General features: G+C 49.1%; 1 protein-coding gene across 1 annotated transcript in view; it reads right to left on the bottom strand.

Annotated features, from left to right (window-relative positions):
* CFAP100 (cilia and flagella associated protein 100) overlaps nt 1–26183 on the bottom strand; it is a 49805-nt gene that overhangs the window by 12438 nt on the left and 11184 nt on the right. Inside the window, exons 3-12 of the mRNA XM_044252865.1 lie at nt 24400–24474; nt 18076–18176; nt 16438–16630; nt 14727–14794; nt 14480–14643; nt 14190–14270; nt 13517–13698; nt 12982–13108; nt 6794–6842; nt 6557–6708 (exon numbers count right to left, since the gene is read on the bottom strand). Coding sequence (XP_044108800.1) covers nt 6557–6708; nt 6794–6842; nt 12982–13108; nt 13517–13698; nt 14190–14270; nt 14480–14643; nt 14727–14794; nt 16438–16630; nt 18076–18176; nt 24400–24474 — 1192 coding nt within the window. The remainder of the gene's footprint in view (nt 1–6556; nt 6709–6793; nt 6843–12981; nt 13109–13516; nt 13699–14189; nt 14271–14479; nt 14644–14726; nt 14795–16437; nt 16631–18075; nt 18177–24399; nt 24475–26183) is intronic.

Here is a 26183-nt window from a genome sequence, read left to right as displayed (position 1 = left end):
AGGAAGTGCTCACCCTTGGGGTCACACATGCACCTCTCTAAATATTGTGCCCTGGGTGTCTCACCCACTTCACACCAGTCGTCTCTGGCCAAGAATGAATGATGCTGTTCTCTCGGCCAGGGAGGGAGGACACGGCTCGTCCTACAGCCCTTATGCACCCAGTCAATGCAGGCAAGTGACAAAGTTAGCCTTCAATAATACTGTTATTGAGATTTAATTTACATAGCACAACATGCACCTGTTCTGTGTGGCATTTGATGAGATTTGACAAACTTCTACACTGATGTAAGGACTAACATGATCAGGACAGTGATCATTTTCATCACCCCAACATTTCTTCATGCCCTTTTGTATGAACTCCCCCCACCTTCCCCAGGAACAGGCACCCAATGGGCTGATGTCTCCATTTTTTTTTTCCCTTATGAGCAAACCTCTAAGATGACCCTTAGTGACACCTGCCTCTTCAAAGGTATTCACACCCTGGAATGTGGGCTGAGCCCAGCGGCTTGCTTCTAACCCATGTGGAATGAATGGGATGTCGCTTCTGTGATTAGCTTACATAAGATCATGACTTCCATCTTGCTAGCAGACTCACTCCGTTGGCTTTTTGGCTTGTACACTTTGAAGCAGCAAGAGCCCATGTGGCAAGAGACTGAGGGTAGGCTCTGGCCTAGAGCCAGCAAGGAATCAGATCCTGCCAGCAGCCTGTGAATGAGCTGGAGTGTGGCTCCTTCCCCAAGTGCAGTCTTGGAATGACCGCAGCCCAGCTGCCACCTGGGCAGCAATCCGTGAGAAGCTCCGGAGCAGAGGAGCCGGCCCAGCTGAGCCCAGATTCCTGATCCGCAGAAAGGGTGAAATAAATGTGTGTTATATTAAGCCACCAAGTTTTGGGATGATTTGTTATGCAGCAACCGATAACCAGTACAGCTGGTTCTAGCACTTCACATGAATAATACAGTCAGTCGTCTTTGGTGCTTGGCTTCTTTCCACGCAGTGTGTGTGAGGTTTGTCCGCATTGTTGCCTGTGTTAACAGCTTGTTCCTTTTTTATTGCTGAGTAGATTTCTGTAGTGTGTAATGGCCCCTTTACATGTCCACACCCTAATCCCAGGACCCTGTGAATATATTATACTACTTGGCAAGGGAGAACAAAGGCAGCAGATGCAATGAAGGCTGCCAACCAGCTGACCTGGAGATGGGGAAATGAACCTGGGTTGTCTGGTCGGGCCCAGTGTCATCATACACATCCTTATAAATGGAGGAGCGAGGCAGGAAAGAGAGTCAAGAGTGAGGGGGTGTGGGAAAGACTCAGCTGGCATTGCTGGTTTAAAAATTTAAGGAGTCATAGTGGCCTCTGGAAACTGGAAGAGGTAACAAAAAGATCTCCCTTTCAACCTCCAGAGACGAATCAAGTCCTGCTGGTGCCTTGATTCTAGCCTGGGAAGACGCATTTTGGAATTCTGGTCTTGAGGACTGTAAGGGACACATCTGTTGTAAGGCACTCTGTGTGCAGTCATTTGTTACAGCATGCACACGGCTTGCTCCCCTGCTCTGGGCATGCAGGCTGTTCATTTTCTTTTCTTTTTAAAATTTTATTTATTTTAGAAAGAGTGAACAAACAAAAAAGCATGACAGGGAGAGGGGCAGAGAGAGAGAGAGAGAGCAGCACAGAGCCTGATGTGGGGCTTCATCTCAACCCTGAGAACATGACCTGAGCTGAAATCGACAGTCAAACACTTAAACAGCTGAGCCACCCAGGTGCCCCCAGCATGTGGGCTGTTTCTTGTTCTTGCCTATTATGAATAATTTTGCCGTGAAGAATCCTGGGAATTTTTTTTTTTGTACGTTGTCTCTAATACAGCCACTCTTTCTTCAATGTTGGAACAGACTTTTCATTCGTTGTTGTGTAAGTTTTTAATAGAGACTTCAACTTTAAAAGCAGTTTTAGGTTCATGGCAAAATTGGGCAGAAGGTACAGAGCTTTCCTAAATATTCTCTCCTCCCACCTGCCTTCCGTCACCATCAACATACATTTGTTACAATCAATGAACGTACACTGACACATCATTATCACCCAAAAGCCAATAGCTTCCATGAAGGTCCACTCTTAGTGTTGTGCATTCCATGGGTTTGGAGAAATGTGTAATGACATGTATCCATCATTAGGGGTATCATACAGAGTCATTTCATTGCCCTAAAGATTCTTTGTGCTCCACTTACTTATCCTTCCTTCCCCCCAAGCCCTGGCAACCACCAGTCCTTTCATCATCTCCATAGTTTTCCTTTTCTAGGATGTCCTACAGCTGCAAACATACAGTTGTAGCCTTTCCAAAAAGCCTTCTTTCACTTAGTAATATGCTGTTAAGATTCCTCCCTGTCTTTCCATGGCTTAATAGCTCATTTTGGGGGGGGGCACTGAATGATACACCCTCGTTGGAATGTGCCAAGTTTGTTTATCCATTCACCTACCAAAGGACATCTCGGTTGCTTCCAAGTTTTGGCAATTATGAACAAAGCTGCCATAAACATCTATATACAGGTTTTGTGTGGACAAAAGTTTTTAACTCCTTTGGGTAAATACCATGGAGTGTGCTTGCTGGATCATATGGAAAGAGTATGTTTATCTATTTAAGAAACTGTCTTCCAGGGGCACCTGGGTGGCTCAGTGGGTTAAGCCGCTGCCTTCGGCTCAGGTCATGATCTCAGGGTCCTGGGATTGAGTCCCGCATCGGGCTCTCCGCTCAGCGGGGAGCCTGCTTCCCTCTCTCTCTCTCTCTGCCTGCTTCTCTGCCTACTTGTGATCCTTCTCTGCCAAATAAATAAATAAAATCTTAAAAAAAAAAAAAGAAAAGAAACTGTCTTCCAAAGGGGCTGTCCCATTCTGCATTCCCTCCAGCCATGGATGAGAGTTCCTGTTGTTCTGCATCCTCACCAGCATTTGGTGCTGTTAGTCTTTTGGATTTGGGCCATTGGAATAGGTGTAGATAGTAGTATCTTATTGGTTTAAGTTGCAATTCCTTAATGACATTTGATGTTGAATATCTTTTCATATGTTTATTTGCCATCTTTATCTATTCTTTGATGAAGTGTCTGTTCAGGTCTTTGGCCCATTTTTAATCATATTATTCATTTTTATTGTTAAATTTTAAGACTTCTTTGTATATTTTGGATAACAGTTCTTTATCAGATATGTATTTCACAGATATTTTCTCCCAGCCTGCGACTTGTCTTCTCATTCTCTTATCTTTCATAGAGCAGAACTGTTAACATTCATAGAATCTAGTTTATCACTTTGTGATTGTGTCTAAACATCACCAGACCCAAGGTCACCTAGATTTGCCCCTATGTTATCTTCCAGTAGTTTTATCATTTTGCATTTTACTCTTAGGTCGATGATCCACTTTGAGCTAGTTTTTTATGAAAGATGTAAAGTCTGTGTCTCAATTCATTATTTTGTGTGTGGATGTCCAGAGTCCCAGCACCATTTTTTTTGAAAAGTCTATCTTTGCTCCATTGTATAGACTTTGCCCTTTTGTCAGAGATTAGTTGATTATATTTATGTGATCTGCTTCTGAGCTTTCTATTCTGTTCCACTGATTTATTTGCCAATAACACAGGGCTTGATTACTGTAGCTTCACTAAGTCTTGAAGTTGGGTAGTGTCAGTCCTCCAACTTTGTTTTTTTCCTTTAACAATGTGTTGACTATTCCGGGTCTTTTGTCTCCCCATATCAATTTGTCAGTATCCACAAGATAACTAGTTGGATTTCCATTGGGATTGTGCTAAATCTATAGATCAAGTTGGGATGAACTGATATCTTGACAAAACTAAATTTCTTTACCTATAAACATGAACTAGCTCTTTTTAATGATTTGATCCATCATCAGAATTTTGCATTTTACCTAATATAAATCTTGTACATATTTTGTTAGTTTTATTTTTTATTTTATTTTATTTTATTTTTTATAGAGAGAGATTGAGCAAGTGGGGCAGGGGCAAGGAGGGGCAAAGGGATAGGGAAAGGGAATCTTAAGCAGGCTCCATGCTCAGAGGGGAGCCCAAATCGGGGCTCGATCTCATGATCCTGAGATCATGACCTGAGCTGACTTGAGCTGGATGCCTAACCAACTGAGCCACCCAGGTGCCCCTTGTTAGTTTTATATGTAAGCATTTCTTTTTTGAGGGTGCTAATGAAAATGGTATTATGTTTTCAACTTCAAATTCCACTTGTTCATTGTTAGTACATAGGAAATGAAGTTTTGTCTAGTAACTCTGTATTCTGTAACTTTGCCATAATGGTTTACTAGTCCAGGAGTTTTTGGTTGATTCTTTGAGATTCTCTACATGTCATCTGCCAAAAAGCTTTATTTCTTTCTTCCCCATCTGTATACAGGTATTTCTGCTTTTCTAAACTTTGTATTACGCCACTTCCCTTTTATGAAACATCTTCATTAGTACCTGTTTTTGCTAACTGAAAGAAAACTAAAGAGGAAGATATCCCTGCTTTTGTTCTTGATCTTAGTGGGAAAACTTTAAGTATGATATTAGCTGTAAGCCTTTGTAGATATTCTTTATCAAGTTCAGGAAGCTCTCTATTCCTAGTTAACTGAGAGCTTTTATTATGAATGGGTGTTAGATTTTATCAAATGCTTTTTCTGCATCTATTGGTATAATCATGTAATTTTTCTTCTTTAACTTGTTGATATGATGGATTACATTAATTGATTTTCAAACACTGAGACAGCCTTGCATACCCTGGAAAAATTCCACTTGATCATGATGTACAATTCTGTTTATACATTGTTCCATTCAATTTGCTAATATTTTGTTGAGGATTTTTACATTTGTGTCCCTGAGAAATACTGGTCTGTCATTTCCTTTTCTTGTGATGTCTTTGCCTGGTTTTGGAATTAGGTTAATGCTGGTCTTACAGAATGAGTTAGAAAGTATTCCCTCTGTTTCTGTCTTTTGGAAGAGATTGTAGGGAATTGGCAAAATTTCTTCCTTAAATATTTGGTAAAATTTGCCAGTAAACCCATCTGGGTCTGGTGCTTTCTGTTTTGAAGGTTATTAATTATTGGCCCAGGGGAGGGGGGTTAGCCCAGTGACGGGTATTAAGGAGGGCACGTATTGCATGGAGCACTGGGTGTTACATGCAAGCAATGAATCAAGGAACACTACATTAAAAACCAATGACATACTGTATGGTGACCAACATAACATAATAAAAAAATTGTCTTGATTTCCTCAATAGATACAGGCCTATTCAGAAAAGTATATATATACATCTTCTTTTCTTTTCTTGCCCAGATAGGGCAGATGAGTTTATGACAGTTAATGCATACAGGCCATGACTCTCCTGGAAATAATAAAGTACTGGTGCTCAGGGACAGCTCAGCTGGCTAAAGACCAGCAACTGGAGCTCCTCTCCAGGATTCTGCTCTGCATGTGTGTATGTGTGTGTGTTATGTTGCCTGGTTCCTGGAACCTAGGAGGCTGCCTCCATCTCCCCAGCTCATCTCTCTCTCTTTCTCTGAGATGGAAGGGAGTCACCCTGAAAAACATCAATGATGGAACCCTTCCCTCTCCCCACCCGGTCAGCCCTGGCAGGAGACCTATATGTGGAACTGGGTGTTTTTCAGGGTGACTGCCAGCTTTCTAGGAGACACAGTCTTGCCTGAGCGTGCTGGTGGTTTTGCATCACCTGCAGGAGACTCTGGGCAAGAGATTCTCCATGGCAGGACATGAGCCAACAAGACGTAGATACTCATCCATGAGGAACACGACTTCCCAGGGGGCATCAAAGCCTTGGGCTGGCTTCCACCTTAAGTCCTTGCCCCTGTTCTGCCTCTGCCTGGACCCTCTTCCACCAGATGTCTGTGCAGCTTCCCATGCTCAGGAAGTGCCTGGGTCAAATGATGCTTTCCCCTGGAAACCTGCCCTCTCCCTCCACTTCAGTCTCCTTCTCCTATCACTGTCTATTTTCCTCTGGCACATGTCACATCTACGAGTCACATCTGTGGGCCTGTCTGTCTCCATCAAATGTCAGCTCCATGAGGCAGGCCTTGCTTATCCTTGGAGAACCTTGACCTGGGCCTGACCCAGAATAGGAGCTCACCCCATGTTTGGGTGTGAAGGGATGATTTCTTGCTCCTGATCAGCCTCACCTAGTGCCCCAGCCTGATATGGCCCAGCCCTGCTGGGCCTTGTGTCAGCAGAAACCCCCTGGGTGGGAACTCCTTGATACCTTGATGCTTCCTGCTGGCTGCAGGCTGCTCTGGGTGAGATGGGACAAGCCCCATGTGTCTCCACCTACCTGACCTCTTCCCACCCTCCACCCTCCTAGCTCCCCTGCCCAACAGGGCATGACCTCTTCCTAGAGTCAGGCTTCCAGTGGAGCTTTCCAGAAAGTGGAAGCTAGTGCAGGGCCGGAGCCCTGGATGGGCAGATGCGTGGCTGCACAGCTCAGCTCCCAGTGGCTATGGGGGTCCCAGGATGACAGCCAGTGACAGAAAGCTCTCCTCCTCCCACCCAATCAGCCCCAGCAGGAGACCTACATGCGGATCTGTGTGTTTTTCAGGGTGACGTTCAGATCATCCAGGGCCTCCTCCATCTCCTGCGTGTTCTGGATGAGCGAGAGGTTTTGCTCTTCCAGCTTCATGAAGATGTCCAGGAGCTGCTGGGGATCTGTGAAGTACAGCTCCAGCTCCTGCAACCAGAGCCACGTGTGCAGGCTGGCTGGGCAGCACAGGGGGACTAGCTTCTGCAGCCCCACCCAGAGCGGGGCCACTGACCTCCCCGTCGCTGTCTGGATCCTCATACATGGTGGAGATAGAGCTTGACCTGCAGAGAGATGTGAGGTCAGGGCACTGCTGTCCAGCCTGGGGGGCAGAGGTCTGGTGGTGGTCTTACTTTACCCCCAATGGGGAAGCCTCCCCTTCTCCTCCCACCAGCTGACCTGGAGAAGGCACTAGTTTCCCTCTTGGCCCCATACATGTCACACAGCAGTTAGGGGAGGGTTTCAAAATTCAATTAGTTCATGTCATTTCAGTTAGAATAGAACTCAGCCTTCTTCCTGGAGCCTGTAGAACTCCTACTGCCCCTTTACCTGCCTCTGCTACCCCTTAAGTTACTCAGCCCCTGTTCCTACCAGCTCTCTTTCTGTTTCTCTGGTTGCTGACCCTACCTCAGAACCTTTGCACACACAGCTCCCACCGCTAGAGTTGCCTCACCCCATTTACCATTCTTTTTCTAAGAACAACCTTCAGGGCCTTTTCTGCCCACCTCCCCTATCTAGATTTGCCCTTGGCACTTTCCTTGATGGTCCTACTCAGAGCTATCCTGTGATACTTGAAGCCACTTCTGCCTGACCCTGAGAACCCCACAGGGGCAAGGACTATCCTGGGTTGGCCCTCAGGGTTGTGGGGGAAAACTATGAGCTTTGAGCACTCAGCATGGGGACCTAGGAGGCCCTGCTGGAGGGGACCTAACCTCAACCGACTTCCAAACCTGCTTTCATCACCCCTCCTGGCCTCCTTCAGCCTAGCCCTTGCCCTGGATGTGCCGGTTCTGGAGGCTGAGAAGCAGGTGGGGCAGGCTCATAGCCAAAGGCATCTGGGTCCCACCCATAAGAACCCAAGCTGAGGCCTGCCTGACTCCAGGCTCTGACCTACGTGACAGGGAAAGGTAGTAAGTGCAGGACTCTGTGGGATCCCAGAGGAGGAACCCTGGAGGACTTCCCAGAGGAAGGGTCACAGTAACAACCAAAGCACTCACCAGACCTGTGGCTCATACTGAACACTTGATGTCTATTTGGCAAATGAAGAACATGCAGCTTAGAGAACTGGCTACCTGCCCAAGGTCACCTGCAGGGCACTGCTGACCCATAAGGTGCCTGAGAGTCTGCCCTACAGATAGGCATTGTCTGTGGGGTGGGCTGGACTTTAGCCCCTACTTGCCCTCTCTACTGAATGCCTTGTGCAGCCCACAACCTGCCCATCTGTACTCAATGGCCCTGGTCACATGGCTAAAAGATGGAGGGACCCAGGTAGTATGATCCTAGACGTCTCTTCTGAGGGATTGCCCCAGCATGGGGCCTTGAGGGTGAGGCTCCTGAGCTGAGGGCAATGCAGGCGGGGAAGCATGCATAGCTAACCTCTTAGAACCTCTGTTCAATAAGGAACTGGAAATGACAGTTCCCACTGGCCAGGGTTGCAGGGATCCAACTTAACTTGAGGCTTGTGCCTGGCCCACCAATGGTGGCTACTCTTCTCCACAAGGCACAACCATGATGCATAAAGAGGAAAGTGAGCTCAGAAACCGGTAGCACTCAGGTCCCCTTGCAGCCCAAGAAACATCAGTTTGGGATGTGGGAGGTCGAGTGAGGAGAACATCAAAGGGAGCAGGGTATGCTCACAGGGGCAGAGATCAGGAGCTGGTGGGGGAGAAAACCATGGGGAAGGGTTGGCAGGCTATTGAAGAGAAGGAAGGAGAGAGAATGGTACACTTAAGGGAAGAGCAGAAGATACAGACCTTGCACAGCAGAATGGCGGGGAGGCTCCTGAGCTCCTGGGCCACCCATTCTCTCCAACCCTTGTGCCACCACACTTACCTAAGCTGATAAACTAGAAAGCTTCCAAGAAAACAGAGGAGACTATTTCAGTAGGATTGGCAAAGATTTCTTACATAGGACACAACATTCACCAACCATAAAGGCAAAGATTGGCTAATTGGACTCAAAAGAATAACACTGGGGCGCCTGGGTGGCTCAGTGGATTAAGCCGCTGCCTTCAGCTCGGGTCATGATCTCAGTGTCCTGGGATCGAGCCCCGCATTGGGCTCTTTGCTCAGTGGGGAGCTTGCTTCTCTCTCTCTCTCTGCCTACTTGTGATCTCTCTCTCTCTGTCAAATAAAAAAAAATCTTAAAAAGAATAACACTGAGAGACTAATAAGACAAGTCACAGACTGGGCAAATATAGTCATACTACACTTTTACACGAAGGACTGGCATCCAGATACATAAAGAACTAATGGAAAACCAGAAGTGGAAGACCAATAATCCAATAAATATGTACAAAAATTGAATAGACACCTCACAAAGGAGGTGTCCTTATATATATGCCTTATATGTATGTCCTTACATATGCCATCATATGGCATCATGAAAGTGTCACAAAGACCGCATGAGATACTACCCCCACCCCCATAGGACTCCTGTCTTTTATTCTCCATATTCTTTTTTTTATTTTATTTTATTTATTTATTTGTCAGAGAGAGAGGGAGAGAGAGCGAGCACAGGCAGACAGAGAGGCAGGCAGAGGCAGAGGGAGAAGCAGGCTCCCTGCCGAGCAAGGAGCCCGATGTGGGACTCGATCCCAGGACGCTGGGATCATGACCTGAGCCGAAGGCAGCTGCTTAACCAACTGAGCCTCCCAGGCGTCCCTATTCTCCATATTCTGATCTTTTCACCCCTGGGGCTGAGCTGACTCCTGACTGGACAGACTGTCTCTCCCAGGGCTAGCCAGTTCCTAGAAAGGGTAAAGGACACACCCTTGAATATGCTTTTCAGGGGCAAACCAACCAATACCAAGCTCTCATAGCTCTCACTATTCCCCTGCCCTGGTGGCCAGATAACTGAGGACACCCCTTGGCCCCAGAGCCCTAAAATTAATCAAGCTCACCAATCCTAAATCCACGTACCCTGCGTACTTGCTCTTTCCTGCAGAAACCACAAGAAGGGCTCCTGCCCACACCCCCTGCACTCCCTCTTCCTCCGGACGCAGCTGGTTGCCTCCCCCTGTAGTGCCAGGCTGTGTGGCGTGCCCCCTCCTCATGAGAACAGAGTAAAAACCACCTTTTCAATGACATCATCTCATGATGTGTGGGTCTTACCCACCGTCACATTATCTATTAGGACATGATTTATAACAACCCTGCCAGAATACCAAGACAGATGGGAACCTACAATAGCGTGATCCCAGGATCTGACCTGATGTGGGGCCGGACGTGGGGGTGCCAGCCAGAGCGGCAAATGTGGCAGCCACGTCAGGAGTCTGTTTGGCAGAAGCTGCTAACGCTCGTCGACTCACCTTGTGCCCCAGCAGTCCCACTCTTATTTCCAACCAACATAGTGCTCACGCAAAAGAGAGTACTTATACATACAAGTACAGGAATGTTTGCAGCAGTTTTAATGAGAAGAGCCAAGAACTGGGAACAACGCAAAAAGGCCACCAGTCGGAGAGAGGACCCAAAGAGTGGGGCTTCTTCATGAGGTGGGACACTAAGTGGCAACAGCCAAGAACAACCTGCGGCTGCACACAACCGCGCAGATGCTCAGTGAAGGGACACTGGCCCGGAGAGCACACTGCTGCTGTTCTCGGCACCCCAAGTTTCAAAACAGGGAGAGTGTCCCGGGGTAACAAAGACAAAATAGTGTGAACGTACTGGTGTGGGGTCTGATTGAGGAGGGCCTGAGGGAGTTCTGGGCTCCAGGAATATTCTGTTTGGACCTGAGTGTGATTACACGGGTACATATATGTGTAAGAACTCAAGAGTTGTTCACTTAAGATTTGTTCGTTTTGTGATCTGTTGACATAGCATAAGTATGAAAGAAAAAGAATAAAAGACCTAAGTCTGATCACATCACTGGTTTGCTGAAGCTTCCTGGCTCCTGTAGGCTCTGGGCCTGAGGGTGCCAATTACACCTGGCTGTGTGTGACCCCATTTTCTCACCTGTCATGTGGGTACCCTCCAGGAGGTACTGGGGCTTGGTGGGGGTGCTGACTGGAGTAGCAAGGGGGAAAGTAGCAGAGAGGGAGGCAGGGGTTGGCTGGGGAAGGGGAGGGGGGATGGGGCAGGAGGTCTGTCTTGTGGTCACTGGTCATGGCTGGAGAACACTGGTGGGCATATGTGGGGGGGGTGGGGTCAGGCACTGCAGGAAGAAATACAGGATGTGTAAGAGGTGCTTTGTGGTCCCAGAGACGGTGCTGGAGAGGCTAAGGGGCAAGAGTCACTGGAGTTGGAACCTGATCCCAGGAGGAGGCAGGACCTTCAGCTAGAGCATCCAGGATGACTTAGAGAACTGTCAGAAACTGGAATGACTATGCATGACCAGCAGACTCACCCCTGTGCCCTGAGACAGTGGATTTTGTGTCAACTTGCCTAGGTTCAACATTATTCTAGATGTTTCTGTGAAGATGTTTGTTAGATGAGATGAACAAATCAGTAGATTTTGAGTAAAGTAGATGACCCTTCATGGTGTAGGTGGGCCTCATCCAATCAGTTGAAGGCCTGAAGCGACAAAGACTGACCTCCCATGAAGAAGAGGGAATTCTGCCAGCCTACTGCCTTCAGACTTATGCTGCAGCAGCAGCTCTTCTTCTCTGGGTTTCCACCTGCCAGCCACCTGCCTTGGCTCTCCAGTCTTTTTTTTTTTTTAATAGTTTATTTATTTGAGAATAAATAAATCACAACAGAGAAAAATCACAACTAGGCAGAGAGGCAGGCAGAGAGAGAGGAGGAAGCAGGCTCCCCGCGGAGCAGAGAGCCTGATGCAGGGCTTGATCCCAAGACCCTGGGATCATGACCTGAGCCTTGGCTCTCCAATCTTGCCAGGCTGGCCCAAGGGGATGGTCCAGATTGCATGGGACAGGTAAGACCCTGCCAGTGGCCCCTGGCCCTGTAAAGGCGAGCACCTGGTAGCCATCTGAGGCCATCCCTCCCCATAATCACATATGAATATCGCTCTAGTAGCGCTAAGAGGCCAGGGCTAGATAGTCGAGGGAAGAACTACCTCCAGCTGCTCCCTGGCGGTGCCGCTTATGGACAGACAGCAAGCTACACAGGGTCAGCTCTCCAGTAAAAGGAAGGACAGGCGTAAGAAAATCACCTTTGCTTGTATTTACGTTGAATCAGGAGGAAATGCCGGTATTCATTTGAGCTACTGAACAGCAACTTCTTATGGTTCAATGTACTGTTAACATTAAAAGGCTGGAGAGGGGTGCCTGGGTGGCTCCGTGGGTTGAGTGTCAGACTTGTGATTTCTGCTCAGGTCATGGTCTCAGGCTCAGTGGGGAGTCTGCTTAGGATTCTCTCTTTCCCTCTCCCTCTGTCCCCCTCCCCGCCCCATTCACGCGCATGTGCTCTCTCTGTCAAATAAATACATCTTAAAAAAACCAAATGGCTTGCAGGATATCCTGTAGATAACAAATCTCGCTGCATTGCCATCTGTGGCTTCTTGACCCAACAGTCTGGGTGGGGAGGGGGCTGGAAGGAGGTGTGCCAGGCCTGGGGCTGAGAGCAGGAGGCTTAGACTTCTCAGCTTAGACCTTTCTATATGGTTGTGATTTTTCTGAATGTATTACTTAGTAAACTCCTAAAACTAAACAAGTTTTCAGTGAGGGAGGAGGAGTAACTGGGAGTGACCCAGCAGCAAGGGGAGGTGGGGTAGGTATGGCTCTGGCCTTAGAGGCAGAGAGGTTTTTAAGTGGGGTAGGGATAGGTCTGCATTGACTCGTGGATGTGTTTGAGGATTCTGTTTGTCCAAAGTAAGTGTCACACTTAAATCTGGGTAATTTTAGTAAAAATCCAGACTCTGGCTTTTCGTGAAAGGCTCCGGAACTCTGACCTCCTTGGCCAGCACTCCCTGGCCACCGAGGGCTGGCAGGGGGCATATGTCTTCCCATTCACTGTGCCCAATTTGGCTGCCTGCACCGTTTATATCTGACTGTCCCATTAACACCTGAGTGGGCCACCTCAGGCATAAGTTGATCGAACTGGACAGAAAGAAAACTGTTCAGAAAACATTTTGATTTTGGTGCTTAAGTCTGACTACACAACTTCTGTGTTGGGAACAGCCCTTCCTCATGGTCTCACCCTTCCCAGAGAGACTGGGCTCGTCCTGGGCACCCCTGGCCCAGAGCCACTGCAGAGCACTCCCCACCAGGCCCCAGCCACTTCTCCGCCCTACCCGAGGCCCACTCACCCTTTGGGGTCCAGTTCACTGCTCAGGCTGGGCTGTCTGCTGTACTGGAGGCTCATAGTGCTGGATAGAAGCCGCCTCAGCCGTGTCACTGGCAGGGACTTCGAGGGTTTCTTTGGGCCCTGCCCATCTGGAGGAAGCAGAGGAATGGTTTCCACATACCCCAGCTTGGGGCAGTCACATACCTCTAGAGCTTGTTTTGCCCTTGTTCCCTGGTCCTACAGGAAGCAAGGGAGGGTTCCAGATGGCTTCGGCTGGAGCCAGAATTTCAGCAACACTGCTTGAGGGCACAGGGCTCCCCAGGATCCTCCCAGCCCTCTTCCCCTCAGTTTCAGAAAGATATGCATGGGAGGAACGTGCCTAGGGTCTGAGTTAGAGCAGGCCCTGTCTTCCTCGACTGGATGTGTGGGCTGAGCCACCAGGCCCCAATGGGCACTTACTGCCTCTGGCTGGGGCTTTGTGAAGCATGGAAGGGGCCCAGCCTGTGGGTCTCCATGCCTTAGATGGACCCAGGGACTGGCTGTCTCTTTTCTGCTACCTTTGTCCCCTCCTGTGGAGAATGAAATGTTCTCTTTTGGGGGCTTGGTGGCCTCCTTGGTCTTTTTGAGATCCTGGTGCTTCTTCTCCTTTTCTTCCAACCACTCCTTGGGCGACAGCTTGTATAGGAAGTCCTTGTAGATCTTGTAATGCTGCAAAGTGTCTTCAAATTTGGAGATTTCACTAGACCCGGGAAAGGGTGGTGAGGTCAGGCTCTGCCTGCTGGGACACCCCTCCAGAGGGGACTGCCCCTGAAGCCTGGCCACGCCTGGCCAAGCCTGGTGTGCTCCTTGTTCTCCTGGGGACAGGCATGGCATCACTGCTGTGCTGGGGAGAGGACATTGCCCCACTGGGGACCAATGGGGCTCAGACCTCCACAGTGACAGTGGTCTGTGACTTTGGAGTGGCCGTGGACCCGGGCGACCCTGTGTGCCAAGTGAGCCCTGCCTCCTAGTGAGGCTTTGGGAAAGTCACTGAATCTTTTCTTGGCCTCTGTCACCTCATCCGTAAAATGGGCAGCTGCATCTGTCAGGCTTTGAGTCCCTAAGCTATTTAGTAAGTCTGGGAGGTGAAGTCATGAGGTCTGTGCTGCACTGAGGCTCCTTTTGGCCCTGGGAGAGGGGTGGAGGGAAGGGCAGCAGACCAGGATGGGCCGGCTCTCTCCTTCAGCTCACCTTTTGATGTTCATGATCTGGGTGGTCAGTTCACGGATCTCAATGATCTTCTCCACTTTTGCTTTGGTCTCCTTCTCAGCCCTGGGGGTAGGGATGGGGGTGGGGGCAGGGAGCCAACCGCAGACAGTTAAAGGAGGCGTGTACACTGCCTTGGGGGAGTGGGGGTGGGGTGAGGAGCCACCTGGGGCCCCTTGGGCGGCTGGGTGGATGCAGGCAGGTTGGGTGCAGGTGCAGAGTTCCAGGGGGCATGGGGTTGGGGCGCGCGGGCTGCCCCTCCGCAGGGGGCTCACGCTCTCAGGGCCTGAACGGAACTGCGGTCGTTCTCCCGGAGAAACTCATCGAACAAGGCTGCGTCCTTCTCCAGGGACTTCTCTGCCTGCTCCAGCTCTGCCTCCTCCTTGGCCGCCAGCATCTCCAGCCGCTGGATCTCCTTCCGCTTCATGTCCAGGGCGTACTGAGGGCCACCAGAGCAGGAGTCAGGCTCCTGGCTGGGAGATCCCCCTCCCTGGGCCCCCTGCGCATTGTAGGTGGGCCAACCTGGATGAGGAATATCTGTCGCTTCTGGTTAATGTAGATGTTCATGTTATCAGATTCCATCTTCCTTTCTGCAAGATAGGAGGAAAGCCTCTGGGGGGCCGGGTGGGCAGCGTGGGAGAGACCCGAGCTGGGCCGAGGATGCCAATCCCGGCATCTGCTGTGCTAGGAGGCTCAGGTTATTACAGGGACTCTGGGAGACTGAGCCCTGCCTCTAGGAAAAGGAAAGAAGGCTCTGTTTATGAATTGCACTCTGCATGGCTGGAGACTGGGCCAGGTCTGACTATGTCTGACTCAAGCCTCTCTTGCTGTAGTACTCTTCTCACCTGGAGTAAGACTCTGGACACCCCCCGCCATGGACATTTCATCCAACGGGATCTAATAACGAAAGTCCTATTAGGTCAGGAGCTGCATCGGGGTGGTGAGAGAATAATGGGGCACCATGATCTCTTTTTGGGGGGAACTCTAAACCCCCAGGATCCAATTTTAGTAGAAGCTAAGTCAGCACACCAGGGTTTCAGCCAGGTGGGAGGAAATTAAGGTGGGCATCTGGAACACCTTCTGGAGGGCAAGCAGAGAGGTAATGTAGCTGGGGTTAAGGGCCATGGGAGCCTCCTTCTCTTGTCTTTCTGGAAGGAAGGGCCTAGAAATGCCCTGACTTTGAAGAGGCCAGGAACTGAGGAAAGGGCCTTGGAACAATGTGGCTCTCTGCATTATCTCTTAAACCCTCTCCTTTCTGGAAGATGCTGTGGTGTGGGAGTCTTAAGTCTAGAAGCCTGGAAGAGACCCAGCTTGGCCTCTGTCTCCCTGGCCCACCTTGTGGGAAGACCCTTTCCCTCAAGGAGACCCAGCTCCCCACTGCAAGTCAAATCTGGGATAAGGACAAGTCTTGTGCCTAAACCTGCTGAGTCCAGTCTTCCCCATCCAGACACAGCTTGCCTTTCCCAGATCTTGGGAACAGAGGGTGGAGACAGAAATGAAAACCTTGCAGTGCTGCTGTTCCTGCTCACACAGAGCTGGGCACGAAAGTGTCAGAGTGAGCTCGGGGCTCTCCACCCCAAAATAAGCCATGGGGCCAGGCGTGGAGGCTGGGTGTCTTTTTGATTAATATTCCCGTTCAGTACACCTGCAGCCCAGCTGGGTTCCAGGACTTTATTGTCTGGGCGGGTAGAATATTAATGCATATTCTGCACTCAAGATTTCCTACTGGGCCATAAAACTAATAAGAGCTCACACACACACATACACACACACACACACGCACACGCACATACAGTTCCTTTTAATTATATGTAGCATCTAAAGACGTTGGTTCATACAACCCACGAGGTCGGCAGTGTCACTGGCCAGGAGAGGAAACTGCTGTGCAAAGGAGTTGAAGAGCCTGCCCAGGATGGCGAGGTCATTCAGTGCTGAAACTGAGATCTGAACTCAGGGAACTTCATGCCACACGGACTCTCTTTACCATCAAGTTCAGGTACCATATTTTATATGTGTGCAATCTGCATTCATGTGCACGGGAACGTTCCAAATGCAGGCAGTATTGGGATTCAAAAGCTTTTAAATTTGCAGTCCATCTGGAACTGATGTGTGTGGCAGTGGGAGGCAGAGTCAGACCTGAAGACCTCCACATTCCCCATTGCACCACAGCCCCGCCTCTTCAAGCACTTTAAAAGCATGAAGGGCAAGACCTGACTCTAGAAAAAGGGGGCACCTTTGGTCATGCAGAGCTTCCACGCTGTGTGGTCATGGAAGGCACGCAGCCGTTCCGCCTCGGCGCGCGTCTCCTGGTCCTCCATCTCGTCCTCCAGCTGCAGCTCCCGACGCAGGCTGGTGTGCTTGGCCGACACTTTGGATGAGTAGGTCATCTTCTCGTGCACCTGCAGGGTCGTCGTCTGCTCCCGCTCCTGGCAGGCGGGGCCGGGTGGAGTTGGGCGGTGCCAGCAGCTACTTCTACCCGCTCCCCACCAAACCTAGGACAAGCCTCCTTCCCTTAGCATGTTGCCCGGGTCACCAAGGTCGGAGAGAGGGGTCCTGCATGTGCCGTCGCTGCACAGGGAGGTTGTGGAGCTGTGTGTGCTTGTGGAAGTGCCTGGGATGCCTTGAACACAGCTCTCGGGTTGAGAGGGAAGTAGGCAGGGAGCACTTTCATAGAGCGGGGTGAAGGTGGGGTCCCCAGGGGAAGTACAGTTAGCCCAGTTAGATGGCATTCAGTAGTACAGGGACATACTCACTAACAGATGATTCCTCTTTCATCTGAAATTCACACTTACTGTGATCTGCTAAATCTGACCCTCCAAGGTTCAGGGAAACTAGATCTGAGCTTCCGAAAGAAACTCAAGATCCCTGGGGTTTGGAATGGGGCTGGAAAATGTGCATTTCCTGATGTATCTTTGGTCACTGGTTGAGTCTCAGTGGGAGCCACTTGTCCAAGGAATCTCAGATACTGAGCCCTGAGTTGGGGCAGACAGAATCAGCCCAGAAGGGAGCCTGGAACACTGGCCATGCCCATGCCCCTGAGAGTGTGTCCCAAAAACATGGCCCATGCTGACCACTTCTTGGTGGAGATGCCCCAGGTGAGTCCTCCCCGAGCCTGGCTGCAAGGCTGCTTTCATGCTGCAGGGGGTGAGAATGGACAAGGGGCCTTGGATGGGGAATGGGGAGGCAAGACAGACTATGCTGGGGTACAGACAATGTACCTATGTACCCCTATGCAGGGGCTGGGGGTTGGGGCCGGCTCCAGGACTCCCAGGTACGGCTGAGGGGCATGCGTGTCTGTGTGTGTGCGCCTGTGTGCTTGTTTGTCTGTGTATCTGGCTTCCAAGAATTCCAGAGAGGGGGATTGTGCGAGGCTGGAGCAGTTGGGAGGGTGGTGGTCTCCTGGGGGAGGTGTGAGGGTCCCTGAGGTCTGAGATGGGTCTTGCAGGACAGGGAGAGTCTCGGGAGCTGATGACCTCTGGTGCAAGGGAAGCAAAAGTAAAGCCTCGTGGTTGAGGCTAGGCCCCAGCAGCCTCTAACAGCCACTTGGACAAGGCCCAGGAACAGTAGTGATAAAACCATGTGAGAACAGTGGGACAGGTCAGAGACTGGAGAGCTAGTCAGGCTTCTGAAATGATTTTTTTTTTAAATGGTGAACCACTGGGGCGCCTGGGCGGCTCAGTCCGTTAAGCATCCAACTCTTGATCTCAGCTCAGGTCATGATCTCAGGGTCATCAGGCTTTGCACTCAACTTGGAGTCTGCTGGAGATTCTTTCTCTCCTTCTCCATCTGCCCCCCTGACTTGTGCTCTTTCTAAATAAATACACAAAATAAAGCATTCTTCTTAGAAGGGCAATCAGTCCTAGATACTCACTGCACGAGACTTATTCCGCTCCTGTTCTCTGAGCAAGAAGAAATCCACATCTCCAGACACATGGAAAGGATTTGCGGAACGGTCAGGAGCAATCGTGGACACTGGGGAGAGAGATACTTCATTGGAGAGATGAGCTGGCTCTTCTAAAGGTGGCCTATGTCTCGGGAGTCCTGGCATCCCCCCAGTCCAGCATGAGGAACTTGAAAGCACAAGCTAGTGGCGAATGTTCTCTTGGATCTGGCAGTACCTGAAGTCCAACCCTGGACCTTCCAACTCCATAAACCCACCTGTCTGGTTTAACCTAGTTGGACATGGGCATCTGAAAGAGACCTGGTGAACTCAGCACAATCTGTGTCTCATATGTCTGGCTCCTCTCAATTAAAGTCTCAGGAACCCCCATTCCATAGAGGAGAGAAGCAAGAGTCGGGAATTGATGGGGCCAGCTGGCAGGAGGTTGGCCAGCTCCAAAACAGAGGCACCTGCCTGCAGAGTGGCAGTGGCACACCAGATGAACATACTCTGTCTGCAGGATTCTCCAGGAGCTTCCCAGGGGAAGGCTGAGTTTGTGGGCAAGTGAGGCAAAGCACCTGAGGCCTAGGGGGTGGAGGGCAGGGCAGGAATTTGGGAGATGGGGGCTGTCAAGGACCCCAGCTCTGCTGCTTTCCTACTCCTGTGGGTAAGGGAGAGATTCCTGCTGCTCGGCTCATCAGGGACAGAACCCAAGAGGCACCGAACTAAGGGCTTCAAAATATGGATGCTTTCTCCCCTTATCCTTGATTTAGAGGAAACAGGGTTCCTTGTAAGACCAAACCAAACCAAACAAAACAAAACAAAACACTTTACTTTTTAGAAGTAAAAGAGTATGAGAACAAAAGAACTCCTCCACTTTGAAAAAAACTGTGGGTGACATTCTGGGGGTATTTCTTCTAGTAATTTCTAACACCTATTTTTAATAATTTCACATCTTTTAAAAAAAACAGTTTCACCTTCAGCAATTGCCTGGGAAATTACTAATTCGGTGAGAGCTCTGTATGCAATTACAAAGGGGTACAGTAAGGCAGGACTTCACCAGGGCGTGTCGGGGGACCAAGCGTGGCAGCCACACGCCGCCTCGGGCACTGGTGTGCCACCACAGGCTGGCTCTTGGTAACTGACTTTCTGAAGGGGGAATAGGGGCCAGGGGCTCTGAGCATTTCCAAGCTTCAGAGCCTTGTGCCGACCTGCCTTTCTGGAGGTTTGTCCCATTTTACACCCTCACCAGCAACAAGAGACTGTGAAGGGGATTCGAAGTTATGCTCTGAGGGTCTCAAAATACCTCTACACGAGAGCCGAACTTATGAATGAGTGAAAGTGGAGAAGCTGGCAAACTCCATCCTGCTCAGGCCATCCAAGTGAACCAGAGCAGAAGCGAGAGGGGTGGCCTTCTCTGGCCGGTGCGACCCCAGCAGTCACTTAGACGGCTCCCCCAGGGTCTTCGCCTGCACCCATCGTATGGAGGGGGCAGAAAAGCTCCAAGTCCACAACATCTTTGTACTATTCTTTCACATTTTCTGTAAGAATGAAATCCTGTCAAAACACTTTACAAATCTGAGTGAGAGGAGTAAAGAAAGATGACCAGCTCCTAGGCCCCGCTGAGGGGATGAAGCCCGCAGCAGCCTCTGGTAGGTCTTAGCCTGGCTTCTGCAGATGGGAGAATGCAGGAGGGGGCCGTCCAAGACAGGGAGAGGTCACAGGGGCGGTGCCGGCCCCAGGGCCATCAGGGACCTGTGGAGAGGAGGGACAGAAGTGGGATGGGCTTGTGCGGGTTTGGAGCATGGACGCTCGTCCCACACCTAATCATGACTTTCTTTTACACAAGGATTTTGCAGCTGCTAGAGAGCTCTGGAAGAAACTTCAGGGCCTTTCTGTCCGAATCGGGAGGCTGGGGAGGCAGGTGTGAATGGTGCACCGGGCACATGGCTTTGCCTCCCCTACCAAGCCAACCCCAGTTCCCAGAAACGATGTAACACACATTCAGAGAACGCACACAGCTCCGGACAAGAAGGGATGACTCTGGGTGGGGGGGCGGTGGGGGGGGAGTTGCCAGGGAGGGTTGGAAGAGGGAATGTGGCGGGGATGGGGGTGGGGTTAAGTGGGGGCATATGGCCGAAACAGGCTGGCCTCGGGGGAGGAAGGTATCAGGGAAGTGACGGCTCTGAGTGCGGCAATGGGGGCACGAGGGACCCGGACAGAACTGCCGCAGCCCGCCGCTCCGCATGTCCTCATCCCACGCTCTCTCACTCCCTATGCTCCTCCAGCAACCCCAGGCCGGGGTCCTAAATTCAGAATAGTGAGGACTGAGCTCGGGTGAGAGAGGCAGGAAAAGTTAAGAGTCTTGACGTATCCAGATTGCGGGGCAGTAGCATGCGTGGCCTGCACGTCCCACGGCCCCATGGAGTCATTGATTAAGCTAGTTAGCCAGCACGGAGCACTTAACCATGGCCAGACTTCACCTGACTGAATGTCTGTGACAACCCTGAGGTGGGAAATATTGTTACCCCTGGTGAGGAGGAACAGAGGGACAGAGAGATAAAGGTGAGCTGTGTGGAGACTGGCTTCCGAAAACAGGAACTGCTTTTGCAGTTTGGCAAGTTGGAAATGTTTCCAGGTGGGAAATGTTTCCAAGTGGAAATATGTTAATGGGAAGATGAGCCTACAACCCAGACTGGCAGTCATTTGAAGCAGATCATTCCACAAATGCCAAGTTGGTTTCACATTTAGTGTCACATAATACACCCCATTATGGTTCTTTTCATATGGTTTCACAGAATACACCCCATTATCAGAATGAGGGAGAAAATGATATGATCTTTTCAAGGGATGCAGTGAAAGTGTTTGATACAATTCTAAACTGATTTTAAATCATAGTCATAGCAACCTAGGAAGAGGAAGGAACTTCCCAATCTGATAAGGGAAAGCGTGTAAGCTCAGTAATGGCCCCCAGAGATGTCCACACCCTAAACCCCAAACCTGTGACTAGGTTCCTTTATATGGTAAAGGGGATTTTATACATGGGATGAAGGACTTTCAAGATGGGAGATGGTCCTGGATTAGACAGAGGGAGGGGCCTGATGTAATCACAAGGGTCCTACTAAGATGGAGGCAGGAGGGCCAGAAGCAGGAGGAGTAGGTGTGATGACAGAAGAGGAGGTTGGAGTGACGTCACAGAAACTGGGCAGGTTGTGCTGCTGGCTTGGAGCCAGAGGGGGGCTGGGAGCCAAGGACACGTGAGCCTCTAAGCTGGAAACTGCAAGGAAGCAGATTCTCCCCTGGAGCTTCTGGAAGGAGTTCTGTAAGATTCACTCCAGACTTCTGACTTCAGAATTGTAAGATAACATATTTGTGTTGCTTTAAGCCACCGAGTTCGTGGTGCAACAGCCACACGAAATGAATACAGGTATCTACAAGAAAGTTCCAGGGGGAAATATGGCATATTTCCCTTCCAGGATCAGAAACAAGGCATGGATACCCATCTTTGCACTTCTAATTAACACTGCAGTTAGGCAAGAAAAAGATATAAAAAGCATGTATTGGAAAGGAAGGGCAAATAATGTCATCTCAAGGTGATGTGAGTGTCGAGGAGAAAATCCGAAGAATCTACCAACAAAATGGTTACAATTAGATTAGAGATGATTTATAGGTCTGATTGCAAAGTGAACACAAAACTTGTGTAGGATACAGCATCTTCATGACCTCAGGGGAGGGGTCAGCAAGGAGCTTTGAAACAGTACACAAAAAGTACCAACCATACAAAAATGACTGGTAAAGTGAACTCCATGAAAATTAGGAACATTTGTTTAGTAAGAGGCAACACCAAGAAAGGAAATAGCAATATACTAAGCAAGGGAAAGTATTTGCGTACTTAGAACTGGTGAATGATTTGTTTCCAGAATATGTAAAGAGCTTCTAGAAATCATTCAAGTAAAAGGACAACCCAGTAGAAAAATGAGCAGAGGCAGGGAGGCACTTTACAACACAGAGTCATCAGTGAACATATGGAAAGGTGATCACCCTCATTGGTCACAGGGAATACGACATGCCAATACATAGCGAAAGGGCCAGATAATAGTAAAAGCATAGAGGTGCGGGGCATCTGGAATGCTCACACCTGTTGGTGGGGCTGTAAACTGGTACAGTTGTTCTGGAAAGCTGCTCAGCGGTATCTACTAAAGTTAAACATACTACCAGCAATTCCACTCCTTCATATACACTCAGGAGAAAAGAGTGCTTCTTTCCCTAAGTGGCATGTACAAGAATGTTCATTGCAGTATTATTTGAAATATCGAAGACCCGGAAACAACCCAAATGTCCATCCACTCCAGAGAGAATAATACACTGTTGACAAATGCACACAATAGGATACACACGGCAACAACAAAGAAGGGAGTCCTGTGACTGGCATTCCACAGATGAGTGAACAGGGTCAGGACCGCAAGAACACAGAATGTGACCCCATTTATACAAGGTTCGAGAATGAGTAAAGCGATTCTCTGGTGATAACAGAACAGTGCTGTCTCTTGGGCAAAGGGAATGTCTGGGCAGATGGAAAGGTTCTGGACCGTGGGGTAGAAGTTACAAAATTGTATACGTTTATTGAAACTTATCAAACTGTATACCTAAGATTTGTGCATTTCACCTTAGCAAAGAAACCAAACCAAACCCAGACTGCTCACCCTTACTGTAGTGATCAATTTAGGCATCCACGGGCAGAAGAAGCTGTTGGGTGAATGACTGATGGGAATCTGACTGAGGGCCAGGCAGTCACCACCTGAACCCACTGAGCATGGACTTCTTATGAAAGAAGGTAGGAAAGATTCTGATGGTCAAAGTGGAATACCAAGCATGTAGGGTTATGTCTAATTAAAGGAAATATGAGGAGCAGAATAGTTTCAATAAAAATGACAATGACCAGGAAGCAAACAGACACACACAGAATGGGGGACATTCTGTAGGATAATTAACACCACTTCTCAATAAGTCAAGACTCAGAAAATGGAAGGACATGGGGGACGGAGGGACTCTGCAAGACTTAAAGAGAGGGAAGATGATCAGGTCTCATCTGAATCCTAATTAGAACAAATCTTGTATAGGAAGACATTTCTGAGACATTTGGGAGCCTTCCTTGTGGCCTTGCAGGGAAACATCCCTATTTTTGAAAAATGAATGTTGTGGGATATAAGGATGAAATGACATGCCTGGATTTTACTTTAAAATATTCTGGCAAAGTTTAGAAGCAACCCAAATGTGCCTTGATAGATGAATGGAAGGAAGATGTGATAGGCATACACACACACACACACACAGGAATATTACTTAGCCACTGTATGTTAACTATATTGGAGTTAAAAATTAAAAAAAGAATTCTGGCAAAAAATTAAAAAGGACAGATGCAACAAATATGGCCAAATCCAGTCTGGAGATGGGCATATTCATTCACTGCATTTTGGTCTCTGCTTCTGAGCAGTTTTGGACTGTTATAATTAAAAGCAAGAGGGGACACAGTGGGGTGGGGGCTTGATGGGAGGGGGCTCAGCCTGAGAGAGATAGGCTCAGGGAACATACTCACATCTGCACTCCTCTGCAGAAGCATCAAACTGGCTAGTAAGCCTGGGGGGCAGCACACAGCATAGGAGCTAAAGGGATGAATGGCAGTGCAGGGGCTTGGAGGAAGCAGTATGAGCAGCTGGCTGCCTACCCTACTTCCTCTTAATAGTTGGCAGCCTCACTGAATGTGCCTCATTGAACAGTTATACTTCACAGCCTCCTTTACAAATACTGATGGCCACATGACAAATTTCTAGACATTGGAATGTAGGCAGAAATTGCTGGGTGGGGCTTTTGGGAATGCTCTTTTTCCAGGGAGGGCTGAGTTGGCTGGTGTGCAGTTTTGCTCCTCCCTTTATCCCTTCTCCTTATCTGAAATCAGATGTGATGGCTGGAGCTGCAGCAGCCATTTTGTGACTGTACGATAACTTTGCAGTTGAAAACCCTAAGGCTAAAAACTGGTGGAGCAGAAAGTCTTGGGAACTGGTCACCTGATTTCTTAGAACTGCTGTTTGTAGACCCTCATGGAGCTCTGGACTTCCTCCCATATTTCCCATTACTGGAAGAAAAACAAATCCTACTTTGTTTATGTTACTGTTATTTCAGGTCTCAGTCAACCAATTCCCACTAGAAATAGAAGCATTTCCCTTTGCCACTTGCATGGGTGACTATGTTGATGAGGGGAGATGTTTGACTCCCACTAACTTGGACTTCAGCTCCCAGCTTGAGGGCTACGTTTACCTTTTTTCCCATGCTGCTTCTTTTTTTCTTCAATGATTGAAGAAGAACTGATGTCTGGGGACTCCAGGCTGTTCTCTGGAGAGACACAAAAGCAAAGCTGTAAACACAGTGTGAGGCTGGGGAGAGGCTTGGGCACCAGCGTCCTCACTGGCCCGCTAAGTGGCCCTGGCAAGGTGCTCAGCTTCTCTGAGCTTCCGTTTCCACATCTGAGATAATCACGCTGACTTTGCTGGCAAGTTGTGATAACTGTTCAAGAAAAGGGCCCATGTGTACACATGCCTGGCACACAGAACATATTTTGTGCCTTCCTTTTTGCATCCTTCCATTTGCTCCTTAAGAGGAGTGTAGGACTATTTTATCAGGAGGTCACAGACCCAAGCCCTCTGCCTCATGGAACTGCCCACACTTTTGCTGTGAGCTTCCCAGAATTTCTCTCAAACGCAACAGAAGATTCAGAGACACCCATTTTCTTGTTGTCCTCCCTTCCACAGATACCCACAGGGAAGGGAGCAGTGGGCCTGATACTTCCTCCTACCCCAACTCAGAAATCATCTGTAACTTGGCGATTCTAGTTTATGCCAGCCAGGGAGGGCAGCCAGCCACTGGCAGAAGGGGTGGGGGCTGCTGGAGAGCCTGGGGTGTGGTCTGGTGTGGAGCTCAAGGAGTCAGTCCTTTTGGACTAGCTTCGAGGAGGAAACCTGGGATGATGAGGGGATGACAGGGTTTGCAAGGTAGGGGACGTGATACAGAAGGGCAGACCCTGAGCAGCTGAGCGATGGGATGTGGGGAGAATGAGGAGGAACAGCTGTCCTGTGGCACTGGCAGGAAAGTCAAGGGCATGGGGCCCCAAATCCCAAGGCCTACATGTCAAGCTGTATATTTATAATTGTAAGGAGAGGTCAAGCCATATATATAATGGTAAGGAGAGGGGAGGCGGTAGGGAGTGGTGAGGCCAGCGGAGAGAGTTCAGGAGCACAGTCTGTTCAGTGAGTATTTTCTGTCTTAGTGACTTGGGTTCAATTTCCAGGTAGCAACATTTAACCAAACATATCATAAAAATCAGAACATACCACTATTATTCAAATAGAGCAAAACCCAAACAAACAAACAAACAAACAAACCCAAACTCTAATAAAATTCAGCTTTTTCTTAATTGAAAAAATGATGTGCAGACATAGCAGACTTTTTTTTAACAATGTCGTTTGATGTGTTATGATGAACACTGATACGATATGCTGCTATGAAGATCCAGTCAGATGGATCTTTGTTCTCCTAACCAGAGGTATTTTATGCATACAGATTCTTTTTTTTTTTAAGCTTTTATTTATTTGTCAGAGAGAGAGAGAGCGAGAGAGCACAAGCAGTGGCAGCAGCAGGCAGGGAGAAGCAGGCTTCCAGCCAAGCAAGGAGCCTGATGCAGGACTCGATCCCAGGACCCTGGGATCATGACCCAAACTAAAGGCAGACTCCCAATCAGCTGAGCTACCCAGGCACCCCATGCACACACATTCTTAGATGCCCCTTACTTCTTCACTGAACAATGCATCTGCTTTCATGCTACAATATGGATGAACCTTGAGGACACTGAGCCTAGGGAAGAAGCCAGTCAGAAAAGGACCACTTCTATGAAGTCCCTAGAGTCATCAAATTACACATAGAAAGGATGGTGGGTGCCAGGGGCTGCGGAAGAGGGGATGGGAGTTAGTGTTCAATGGGGATAGTGTTCAATGGGGATTTCACCTTTACAAGGTGAAAAAGTTCTGCAGACAGATGGGGGGGATGAT

Source organism: Neovison vison, chromosome 6 (genome assembly GCF_020171115.1).
Source record: "Neovison vison isolate M4711 chromosome 6, ASM_NN_V1, whole genome shotgun sequence".
Lineage (NCBI taxonomy): Eukaryota > Metazoa > Chordata > Mammalia > Carnivora > Mustelidae > Neogale > Neogale vison.
The sequence above is the reverse complement of the archived record's forward strand: the minus strand, read 5'-3'. Positions and strand labels throughout refer to the sequence as shown.